The 12,120-nt window shown below is 47.1% G+C and overlaps 1 protein-coding gene across 1 annotated transcript in view; it reads right to left on the reverse strand.

Moving 5' to 3' along the window:
* Positions 1-6,381: 6,381 nt before the first annotated feature.
* The window catches only part of IFNGR2 (interferon gamma receptor 2), a 38,029-nt gene continuing 32,290 nt past the window's right edge, over positions 6,382-12,120 (reverse strand). The window contains exons 5-7 of the mRNA XM_023190669.2: positions 10,911-11,070; positions 10,376-10,533; positions 6,382-7,093 (exon numbers count right to left, since the gene is read on the reverse strand). Of these exons, the coding sequence (XP_023046437.1) occupies positions 6,959-7,093; positions 10,376-10,533; positions 10,911-11,070 (453 nt within the window). The 3' untranslated portion in view covers positions 6,382-6,958. The remainder of the gene's footprint in view (positions 7,094-10,375; positions 10,534-10,910; positions 11,071-12,120) is intronic.

A 12,120-nucleotide genomic window follows, 5' to 3' on the forward strand; every position in this document is an offset into this window, starting at 1 on the left:
CCTACCTGGGCTTACCAGCTCTTTAAGGGCTTGACCCTCTCTTAGGCTTTTCAGGTACAATATTTTTATTCACCTGAATGCAGAAATGAAACAAGTTGAATTAATACTTATAGTTACTATGCATTGTTACTCATACCACTATTTAATTTCAAGGAAAATCATTAATATCATATGTTGTGGTTTTTTGTTTTGTTTTGTTTTTTGTTTTTGTTTTTGTTTTGAGACAGAGTCTCTATTTGCCCTGGCTGGAGCACAGTGGCAAGATCTTGGCTCACTGCAACCTCTGCCTTCCAGGTTCAAGCAATTCTTATGCCTCAACCTCCTGAGTAGCTAGAGCTACAGGCGTGCGCCCCCATGCCTGGCTAATTTTTACATTTTTAGCAGAGACGGGGTTTCTCCATGTTGGCCAGGCTGGTCTCAAACTCCTGACCTCGAGTGATCTGCCTGCCTCAGCCTCCCAAAGTGCTGGGATTACAGGTGTGAGCCAGCGTGCCTGGCCACGTATCATTTGATGTTTATGTTGTAGCTGGGTATATGGATGTAAAGTAACCCTGAGGATCTGCCTCCCTCCTCTTTTTCTGATAACTGAGGGGCCCAGAGAAGCTCATGCTGCCTATATTTCTACAATGGGATGAATTTTTAGGCTATCATTTTTTAGGAATGTCTAGGTGTCATTCCTAGATCATCTTTTTTTTTTTTTTTTGAGACGGAGTCTCGCTCTGTCGCCCAGGCTGGAGTGCAGTGGCGGGATCTCAGCTCACTGCAAGCTCCGCCTCCCGGGTTTACGCCATTCTCCTGCCTCAGCCTCCCGAGTAGCTGGGACTACAGGCACCTGCCACCTCGCCCGGCTAGTTTTTTGTATTTTTTAGTAGAGACAGGGTTTCACCGTGTTAGCCAGGATGGTCTCGATCTCCTGACCTCGTGATCCGCCCGTCTCGGCCTCCCAAAGTGCTGGGATTACAGGCTTAAGCCACCGCGCCCGGCCCCTAGATCATCTTCCTAGAGCATTGGCAAGTTGCCCTGACCAGAGTCCTCTCCTTAGCAACGGGCAGCTCTGAGGCCCCAGGTCCCAAGTACCCACTCTGACCAGTTTCCATACCCTCCCAAGCGTAGCCGGCTGTTTTCCCTCCCCACAGACTGGAGACAAGGAGGAAGTCTCACTTTCATTTCATTCCATGGGACAGTTCTTGAGTCTCAAGGGAGCCTGGGAGCGGCAGTGAAGGGCAGGGAGGCGTGACTGCATCTCTGGAAATGCTGGGGTGGAGTCTCACTTCTTACCAAACAGAAGGACAGCTGGGGATGTTCTCATCTCAAATAGAGACTATTTGGCAAACAGCAAATATATTTCGAAGGGCTCTGGGTGCCTCAGAGATGTGACTGCATAGTGTGGAAGTTGTCAGAATCAAAATGGATTCACTTGTGCTTAAAACAAACAAAAAACCCTGACAAATAGAACTGGGGAAGGCCATGAAGGATTCTCATGCATAAATGCTTGATAACAAAAATGATCACAAGGCCAGGTGTGGTGGCTCATGCCTGTAATCCCAGCACTTTGGGAGGCCGAGGCAGGCGGATCACTTGAGGTCAGGAGTTCGAGGCCAGCCTGGGCAACATGGCGAAATCCCATGTCTACTAAAAATACAAAAAATTAGCCGGGCATGGTGGTGGGTGCCTGTAGTCCCAGCTACTAAGGAGGCTGACACAGGAGAATTTCTTGAATCTGGGAAGTGGAGGTTGCAGTGAGCTGTGATTACATCACTGCACTCCAGCATGGGAGACAGAGCAAGACTCTGTCTCTAAATAAATAAATAAAAATGATCACAAAAGACTGCAAAAATCTCAGCCTTGCACAAAGCCCTTCACAGCCTTACACAAAAAACACTTTTATGAGGACATCTGCCCAGCAACTGCCTGTCTAAACTTGGAATGGCATCACCCTTGCTATTGATCCTTATAGCCAAGGATAATTATCTTAATGATCTTATCCTCATTTTTCCTTTAAGAACCTTTGTTTTTCTTCACCTGCCTAAATATGCATATAGTTTACTCTGGCACACATATTGCCCTCGTAATACCCTATTCCCAAATCAGTATCATTTCTTTTCAGAGAGCCTCTCTGTTTGTTGTGGTGCTTCAAAGACATAGTGACCATAGTGACTATGCAGCCTTCTTTAAATGTTATGTACCAAGAAGTCCTTTTTTTTTTTTTTGAGACAGATTCTTGCTCTGTTGTCCAGGTTGGAGTGCAGTGGTGCCATCTTGGCTCACTGCAACTTTCACCTTGTGGGTTCAACCAGTTCTCCTGCCTCAGCCTCATGAGTACCTGGGATTACAGGCACCTGCCACTGTGCTGGGCTGATTTTTGTATTTTTAGTAGAGTCGGGGTTTCACCGTGTTGGCCAGACTGGTCTTGAACTCCTGACCTCAGGTGATCTGCTCACCTGAGCCTCCCCAAATGCTGTGATTACAGGTGTGAGTCACCATGCCTGGCCAGAAGTCCATTTTATGTGATTTAAACACTATGGACAGAGACATGATTTTATTTTTATATTATTATTATTTTTTGAGACAGAGTCTCACTCTGTCACCCAGGTAGAGGGCAGTGGTGCAATCTCGGCTCACTGCAACCTCTGCCTCCCAGGTTCAAGCGATTCTCCTGCCTCAGCCTCCTGAGTAGCTGGGATTATAGGCACGCACCACCACACCCGGCTAATTTTTGTATTTTTAATAGAGACAGGGTTTCACCATGTTGGTCAGGCTGGTCTTGAACTCCTGACCTCGTGATCCCTCCGCCCTCAGCCTCCCAAAGGGCTGGGATTACAAGCGTGAGCCACCGCACTGGCCTATTTTATTTTATTATTATTTTTGAGACAGAGTCTCGCTCTGTTGACAGACGTGCAGTGGCATAATCTCTGCTCACTGCAACCTCTGCCTTCCAGGTTCAAGCAATTCTCCTGCCTCAGTCTCCCAAGTAGCTGGGACTAGAGGCGCATGCCACCACGTCCGGCTATTTTTATTTTTATTTTTTTTTGTATTTTAGTAGAGACGGGGTTTCACCATGTTGCCCAGGCTGGTCTCGAACTCCTGAGCTCAGGCGATCCGCCCTCCTCGGCCTCCCAAAGTGCTAGGATTACAGGCATGAGCCACCACGCCTGGCCAGAGATGTGATTTTAAAAGATATAAATGTCACAGAGGCAAATGACCCAAGTCTTGGCCTTTACTAGTGTAAGTATTAATCCCATCAATTAGTCATTTATTTTACTAAGGATAATGAGGCATTTCATTTCAGAAAATACTATTTAAGGCTAGGCACAGTGGCTCACATTTATAATCCCAGCACTTTGGGAGGCTGAGGTGGGCGGATCACCTGAGGTGAGAGGTTTGAGACCAGCCTGACCAACATGGTGAAACCCCATCTCTACTAAAAATACAAAAATTAGCTGGGCATGGTGGCGAGCATCTGTAATCCCAGCTATTCTGGAGGCTGAGGCACAAAAATCGCTTGAACCCGGAAGGCGGAGGTTGCAGTGAACTGAGATTGTGCCACTACGCTCCAGCCTGGGCAACAGGGTGAGACTCTGTCTCTGAATAAATAAATAAATAAATGCGGTGGCACAGACGCACTTACTCTAACAGAGTTGATCTGCCCTCTGTCCTGCTGGGCTCAAACTCTTTCCTGTTCTCTTTCTGCTATGGGTGTATCCTCCACTCCTCGCTGGGCGCCATCCTGCTGCCCAACAGAAGAAGCTCTTGTCTCCGATTTCCTGAACGGTCTAAGGTGAGTCTTTACAGTTCCTATCTACGACCTCTTCCTCCAAACTTGTCTACTTAGGGTGCACCTAATGCATACAACAGATGCTTCACAGGGAGACTTGCATGCATGGGGTGGGAGTGGGCCTTGTTTTTTCTAACTCTTGCCACCGCAGACAGCATGGTACACAATACTTAAGAGAGTTAGCCACTTTCTCCGGATGCAGTGGCTCACGCCTGTAATCTCAACCTTTGGGAGGCCAACGCAGGTAGATCACGAGGCCAGGAGTTCGAGAACAGCCTGGCCAATATGGTGAAACCTCATCTCTACTAAAAATACAAAAATTAGCCGGGCATAGTGGCGCACGCCTGTAATGCCAGCTATTCAGGAGTCTGAGGCAGGAGAATTGCTTGAACCTGGGAAGTGGAGGTTGTAGTGAGCCAAGATCGTGCCACTGCACTCCAGCCTGGGCGACAGAGCAAAACTGTCTCGAAAAAAGAAAAAAAAGCCACTTTCTTACCAGCAGTACAGGGCCCCAACAGAGGAAGAGAAGGTGGCTCCATCGACTAGTGCTAGAAGCTGCATAAAGCTCCAGTCAGTGTCACCTCTTCCCATTGTCAAGAGAGGGCTGCCGGCAGGGCTTCTTCCTAAAGCAGCATGATGGCAGCTGTGGCCCTCCGCGTGGGAGATGGGATGAATCTACACATCCATTTCCCAAATGGGAAGAGAGATGAATGGATTTTTATGTTTTATTTATTTTTATTCTTATTATTGTTGAGAGTCTCGCTCTGTCGCCAGGCTGGAGTACAGTGGTGCGACCATGGCTCACTGCAACCTCCGCCTCCTGGATTCAACAAATTCTCCTGTCTCAGCCTCCCAAGAAGCTAGGACTACAGGTGCGCACCACCACACCCGGCTAATTTTTGTATTTTTAGTAGAGATGGGGTTTCACCATGTTGGTCAGGATGGTCTCAATCTCTTGACCTCGTTATCCACCTGCCTTGGCCTCCCAAAGTGCTGGGAATACAGGTATGAGCCACCATGCCCGGCCTATTTTTTATTTTTTTGAGATAGAGTCTCACTCTGTTGCTCAGGCTGGAGTGCAGTGGCACAATCTTGGCTCACTGCAACCTCACAGGCTCAAGCAATTCCCCTGCCTCAGCCTCCCATGTAGCTGGGATTACAGGCGCCTGCTGCCACACTCAGCTAATTTTTATGCTTTTAGTAGAGATGGGGTTTCACCATGTTGGCCAAGCTGGTCTTGAACACCTGACCTCAGGTGATCCGCCCTCCTCGGCCTCCCAAAGTGCTGGGATTACAGGTGTAAGCCACTGCGCCCAGCCTATAAATGGATTTTAAATACATATCCTTTGAACAACAGAGCCCAACAATACTGACAGATGACTTGCATGCTCAATGGCTACTACTACTATTGATTAATCAGTTAATTATCTTTATTGCCCACAAACGTCTGCCTTGGTCAGCATAGTGTTATTTGTCACATATAAATGAAGTGCTAATGTGCCTTCTGCAAATCCCCCTTGTAACTTTTACATTTTTGAGACAGGGTCTCTCTTGCTCTGTTCCCAAGGCTGGAATGTAGTGGTGCAATCATTGCTCACTGCAACCTTGAACTCCTTCCTAGGCTCAAATGATCCTCTGGTCTCAGCCTCCTGAGTAGCTAGGACTACAGGTGTGTACCACGACGACTAGCTAATTTTTTATTTTTTGTGAAAACAAGGTCTCACTATGTTGCCCAGGCTGTTCTCAAACTCCTGGCTTCAAGTGATCCTCCCATCTTGACCTCCCAAAGTGCTGGGATTACAGGCATGAGCCACCATGCCCAGCCTTTTTTTTTTTTTTTTTTTTTCTTTTTTTTTTTTTTTTGATACAGAGTCTCGCTCTGTCGCCCAGGCTGGAGTGCAGTGGTGTGATTTCGGCTCACTGCAAGCTCCGCCTCCTGGTTTCACGCCATTCTCCTGTCTCAGCCTCCTGAGTAGCTGGGACTGTAGGCACCCGCCACCATACCTGGCTAATTTTTTGTATTTTTAGTAGAGACGAGGTTTCACTGTGTTAGCCAGGATGGTCTCGATCTCCTGACCTCATGATCCGCCCGCCTCGGCCTCCCAAAGTGCTGGGATTACAGGCTTGAGCCACCGCGGCCGGCCAAGATAGGGTCTCACTCTGTCTCCCACGCTGGAGTGCAGTGCCATCATTTTGGCTCATGGTAACCTCCGCCTCCCAGGCTAAGGCATCCTCCCACTTTAGCCTCCCAAGTAGCTGAGACTATAGGTACATGTCATCACAGCTGGCTAAGTTTTATATTTTTCATAGAGACCAGGGTTTCGCCATGTTGCCCAGGCTGGTCTAGAACTCCTGGCCTCAAGTGATCCACCCACCTCAGCCTCCCAAAGTGTTGGGATTACAGGCGTAAGCCGCTGCACTTGGCCCCAGCCTCCTTTATAACCTTTGGAGGATCAAGTAACATCCACAGGAAGTGTTTGCTGAGTTCCTGTGAGGCCTCTGTAGCTCTAGCAGGTGTTATTTAATAAAAAACAAGTTTAGATTGAGTAATTTTAAAAAGCTGAAACTCTGCAGAAAATAGGCTACAATAAAGAAAAGACTTCACATAGACTTAAAAAAAAACATGCACTATACAGTCTTTTATTTCTAGTTTAAAAACAAAATCTTAAATTACTAGGAGTATATTTACAGGATTAATTACATTTTAAGCCAGCACACCATGAACGTACATGAAGGGCCACTCAGTGTCCCTCACTGGGACAGGCTGGGACAGGTTGTGTGACCTGCCCGAGGGGCTCCGGCTCATTTGCTGAAGTTGAGAAGAAGACCAGGTCTTCTGACTGCTCAGGCCAAACAACAATGAAAAAAGTATCAGAGATGTGTCACATCCATTTTGCTAACAAGCAATTACATGCCTTTTTAGTGTTTAAGAGAAGCCTTAATTTTCCTGAGATATCTCCATAGAATCATTCTAAAAACTTGTTTGATTTCGAAAATTCTTCAAGGAAAAAAAAAAAGCTTGTCACCCCCATGAGACCCACTGTCTCTCACAAGGCAGGGACAGGCCTTTTAGAGGCAGGAAAAGGGAATACTGGTGTCTGGGAAGTCCAGACAGAACTCCAGCAGCTCCACTGGTTCCACGATCTCTTCCAGGGGGCCAGTGGGCTGGACCCATGCTTTGGTTCAAAGTGTTTGGAGAACATCTTCTTGCTCCTTTTCTGGAAAGGAAATGATGGACACAGAGTCCCAGACGTCATCCTTTGGTGAGCTGTCCTTGTCCAAGGCCTCTAAGATGGGCTGGGTTGGGTCCTTTAAATACTTGGGGAGATTAGAAAGCAAAATTGTAATGAGTTTACCAGTTCAATACATCAGACCTCTGAACTTTAGTTGTTGTTGTGTTTTTTAAATTCTGTTTTGTTTGAGACAGAGTCTCACTCTGTCACCTAGGCTAGAGTGCAGTGGTGTGATCTCGGCTCACTGCAACCTCCGCCTCCCAGATTCAAGTGATTCTCCTGCCTCAGCCTCCCGAGTAGCTGGGACTACAGGCGCACGCCTGGGTAAGTTTTGTATTTTTAGTAGAGACAGGGTTTCACCATGTTGGCCAGGTAACCTCGTGATCCACACGCGTCGGCCTCCCAAAGTGCTGGGATTACAGGCATGAGCCACCATGCCCGGCCAACAACTTCTAATAGTTGAATACTCCTTACCCCTCATCTCAGTAATAACTTTAATACTCATCCCAGGGCTGACCATGTTAATATGCTGAGAGTGTAAAAGGGCAAAACTCACGAAGAGCAAGTTTCGTTTTTTGTTTTTTTCTTCTGATTTTCTGATTGGAAGAAAAGCAAGTTCTTCCTTGCAACCCTCAATGCAGGCCTGCGGGTTATTAATCTTAAAACGTCTCTAAAATGATAACCTTTCAGCGAAGGAGGGACTGGGGGCTCTTGTTCAGCTGTCATGGGGAAAAAGAGGGCAAGTTCATAAGCACTGGTCTCAAGCACTCCTCCACCCCTCCCCTCACACAGCGCACAACACACAGCACACAACACAGCACACAAAACACACAGCACACAACACAGCGCACAGCACACAACACACAGCGCACAGCACACAACGCACAGCGCACAACACACAGCGCACAGGACACAACACAGCACACAACACAGCGCACAGCACACAACACAGCACACAACGCACAGCACACAACACACAGCGCACAGCAAGCAGAGAATCTGGGAGGGAGGGCCTTAGGCCTTAACATATAAAGGGGTGTTTCCCAGAGATTAATTTTCCTTTTGCTCCCACAGGCTTTAGGCTTAGCCATAGATTCACCAAGTTACCAAGAACCTAGTATGTAGCTCTTGGAAATGCTGAAAGATACTGAAAGACAATAAGCTTATAGCTGACTGATGGAAAGAGGAACAAAACCAAAACATGTACCCTCGTGAAACCCCAGAATTATAAGTGAAACATGATTCACTGTTCTCAGGTAACTCAGAGACCTTTGGTGGATGTTCTTCACGCTTTCCTAGGAAAGTGAACCGACAGGCCTGTGTTTTCTGTTCATGTCTCAGAAGAATGACTCATAGTAAATTCATGTACTAGGGCTCAGCTGGTCATTCTACCAGTATAGAGAGATTATTACTGCAAGTAAGATTCTGAAACCTGTTAGGAGCTATGATTTGTGACCAAGGAGGTTCTAGTAGGGAATCTTTTTATTGCCTATGTACCTAATACATCATGACAGATGAAGGAACAAGTGACTAGGGTTCTTTCTGAAAATGCCGCTGTGTTTCTGTAGACTTAGACCTTATCTAACCTATGTTCACCCGCATGTAACTGAGTAACATTCTGTTTCTAACACCTTTACTCTGGGTTTACCCAAGAATAATGTGAAGCCTCCAGAAGCAAATGCTTTTTATTTAATTTATTTTTATTTTTTGAGATGAAGTCTTGCTCTGTCGCCCAGGCTAAAGTGCTGTGGTGTGATCTTGGCTCACTGTAACTTCTAGCTCCTGGGTTCAAGTGATTCTCCTGCCTCAGCCTCCTGAGTAGCTGGGAGTACAGGCGCTCACCACCGCACCTGGCTAATTTTTGTATTTTTAGTAGAGACAGGGTTTCACCATGTTGGCCAGGCTGGTCTCCAGCTCCTGACCTCAGGTGATCCTCCTGCCTTGGCCTCCCAAAGTGCTGGGATTACAGGTGTGGGTCACTGCGCCTGGCTGCAAATGCTTTTTAAATGTTCTTCTCTCAGCTCGCCTCTCACACCCAAAATGTCCTGACCGTGTCCCTCAGAAGGCCCAATGGTCTCACAGAGCCTCAGGGGGCTGGGACTACGCAGGAAAATAAGACTTTCCCCAAGACGCACGCTACTGTTCTTTCTCAAGTCCTTCCAAATAACTTTCCCCAAGACGCATGCTACCGTTCTTTCTCAAGTCCTTCCAGACACTAGCAATACTCACTGGGCAGTGGCGCACAGGGCCTGGCACTCACAGCTCTGGGGGTTGACTCTGCCTTAGGACCCTCCTAAGCACCCTGTGGGCCCCAAAGCTCAAGCTCCTGATCACCCTCTCCACCGCCTTCACGTCCTCCAGCCAGGCCACTTCCCTGGCGCATTCGGAGAGGCCTACTGCCACCTTTTTAGCCAATCCCATGCCATTAAAAAACAAAAACAAAAATTAAATTGTGGTAAAATGCACATAACATAAAATGTACCATCATAACTCTTTTTAGGTGTACAGTTCAGTAGTGCCAAGCACATTCACATTGTGCAATCATGACCACCATCCATCTCCAGAACTCTCTAAAGCTCCAGAACTGAAAGTCTGGCCCCACTCAACACGAACTTCCTGCTTCCCTCCCTCCACCATCGCAACCACCATTCTACTTCCCATCTTTATGGATTTGATGACTCTGGGGACCTCATTTAAGTGGAAGCATATAGTATCCTTTCATGACTGTCCTACTCCACTCGGCATAATGTCCTCAAGGTCCATCCATGTGGTGGCATGTGTCACAATCCCCTTCCTTTCTAATGCTGAATGACATTCCATCGTATGGAAAGACCATCCATTGGTTTATCTATTCATCCTTCAATGACACCAGAGTGCTTCCACATTTTGGCTGCTGTGAATCGAGTCAATATGAACATGGGGTAAAAATAACCCCATACCATTTTTAACTCAAATCTCTGTGTCCACGGCTTTGCCCACTGCTGCACTCTTAGGGGTTGCCAGGGGCAATGGGGCCCTGTTGTGTCACCATTAAGATGTCGGCATGGCCAGGCGCAGTGGCTCATGCCTATAATCCCAGCACTTTGGGAGGCTGAGGTGGGCAGATCACTTGAGGTCAGGAGTTTGAGACCAGTCTGGCCAACACAGCAAAACCCCATCTCTACCAAAAATACAAAAATTAGCAGGCCATGGTGGTGAGCACTTGTAATACCAGCTACTCAGGAGGCTGAGGCAGGAGAATCGCTTGAACCTGGGAGACGGAGGCTGCAGTGAGTGAGCAAAGACTGTACCATGACACTCCAGCCTGGGCGACAGAGCAAGACCCTATCTTAAAAAAAAAAAAAAAAAAAAATGTGTGCACACATACCTCTTCTATCTGTAACGGAATGCTTGGTGGAGTGTGAAACCAGTATTTAATCAGGCCTCTGTATTTCAGGACCAGGAAGAAACAGGCCCCTGCCACCACCGACAGCAAAGAAAATGTTCCCACGGAGATCAGGATGACTTGCTGAAGCTCAGTGGAGGCTAAAAAAAAGGACACGAAAGTGAACAGAATGATCTTCCTACACACAACACAAACACCAGTTAATGTTCCATCCATGCTGCTTAAAAAGCATTCCTGTCCTCGTAAAATGGGCAAGTGCCCTATCCCCACCCTCACCTGGTGCACTTACATTCATAGCTAAAGTCAATCCTGTAATGAAATAAAGCAAGCGGTAGCTGTCTGGCAGCCTCCGCTACCGCAGATCTCAGCACAAGCTCATTACACCTGCAGTTCAGCACTCTCTTCTCACTGGGTCTCCCCACTCCCACCACCCAAGGCCTCATAAGCGCTGCCCGATTTCACTATTGGAGGAGTGTTCTTTCCCAGTTCACAAAGGACATAAGAAGTTATATTTTACCATCTGCCATTGTTTCGTAGCAAGATGTGTTGCTTAAATGCCCCAGTCTAAAGATGTTACTTTTGTTCCAAAGCAGTTGTGCCTGGACTTGTAAACAGTACACTCTGAAGGGTTTTAAGTCATCCAATGAAATGGAGTTGCTTCTGAAAGGGCCTTTGACCTGTTTTAAAAACACCACAAGCACACATGTAAATCCCTTGAATGAACACAGCCAAGCTGCCTCCATCTCTTCTGACGTTTCCTCAAATTCCCTGTGAACACAACAACCAAAGGAGAACAAGATGCCATTTTTAGCGGGTCACTGGCGGGCAGTGGACACATTTTATGTGTAAAACTGGTGTGTTGTGTGGTCAAAGAGGCTGATAGCTTTAGAACTGTTTTTGGCTGTGTGGTCTCAGAGTGCCCATTGTAGTAACTAGACTTCAGTAAATCCCAATTTCTAGGATAACCATTTTCTCCTTTAAAATTAACATTTTGGGCTGGATGGGGTGGCTCACGCCTGTAATCCCACCACTTTGGGAGGCCAAGGTGGGCGGATCACCTGAGGTCAGGAGTTGGAGACCAGCCTGGCAAACATCACAAAACCCTGTCTCCACTAAAAGTACAAAAATTAGCTGGATGTGGTGGCGCACACCTGTAATCCCAGCTGCATGGGAGGCTGACTGAAGAGAATCACTTGGACCAGGAGGTGGAGGCTGCAGTGAGCCAAGATTGCGCCACCACACTCCAGCCTGGGTGACAGAGCAAGACTCCATCTCAAAACAAACAAACTAACATTTTGTATTTCTTTCTTTTTCCTTTTTTGTTTTTTTTTTGAGATGGAGTTTTGCTCTGTCGCCAGGCTGGATTGCAGTGGTGCAACCTCAGCTCACTGCAACCTCTGCTTCCCAGGTTCAAGCAATTCTCCTGCTTCCAACTCCTGAGTAGCTGGGATTATAGGTGCCCACCACCACATCCAGCTCATTTTTGTATTTTTAGTAGAGACAGGGTTTCCCCATGTTGCCCAGGCTGGTCTTGAGCTCCTGACCTAGGTGATCCACCTGCCTCGGCCTCCCAAAGTGCTGGGATTACAGGCGTGAGCCACCACACCCAGCCAACATTTTGTATCTCATGGTTAATCTAGATACCTCAAGTTAGTCAACAGAGAAAAAATTATTCTAGGAAATAATGTTCCTTTCATTCCCAACCTGCTTCTAGTTTGACCAAAATG

This window comes from Piliocolobus tephrosceles, chromosome 19, assembly GCF_002776525.5.
Source record: "Piliocolobus tephrosceles isolate RC106 chromosome 19, ASM277652v3, whole genome shotgun sequence".
NCBI classification, from domain to species: domain Eukaryota; kingdom Metazoa; phylum Chordata; class Mammalia; order Primates; family Cercopithecidae; genus Piliocolobus; species Piliocolobus tephrosceles.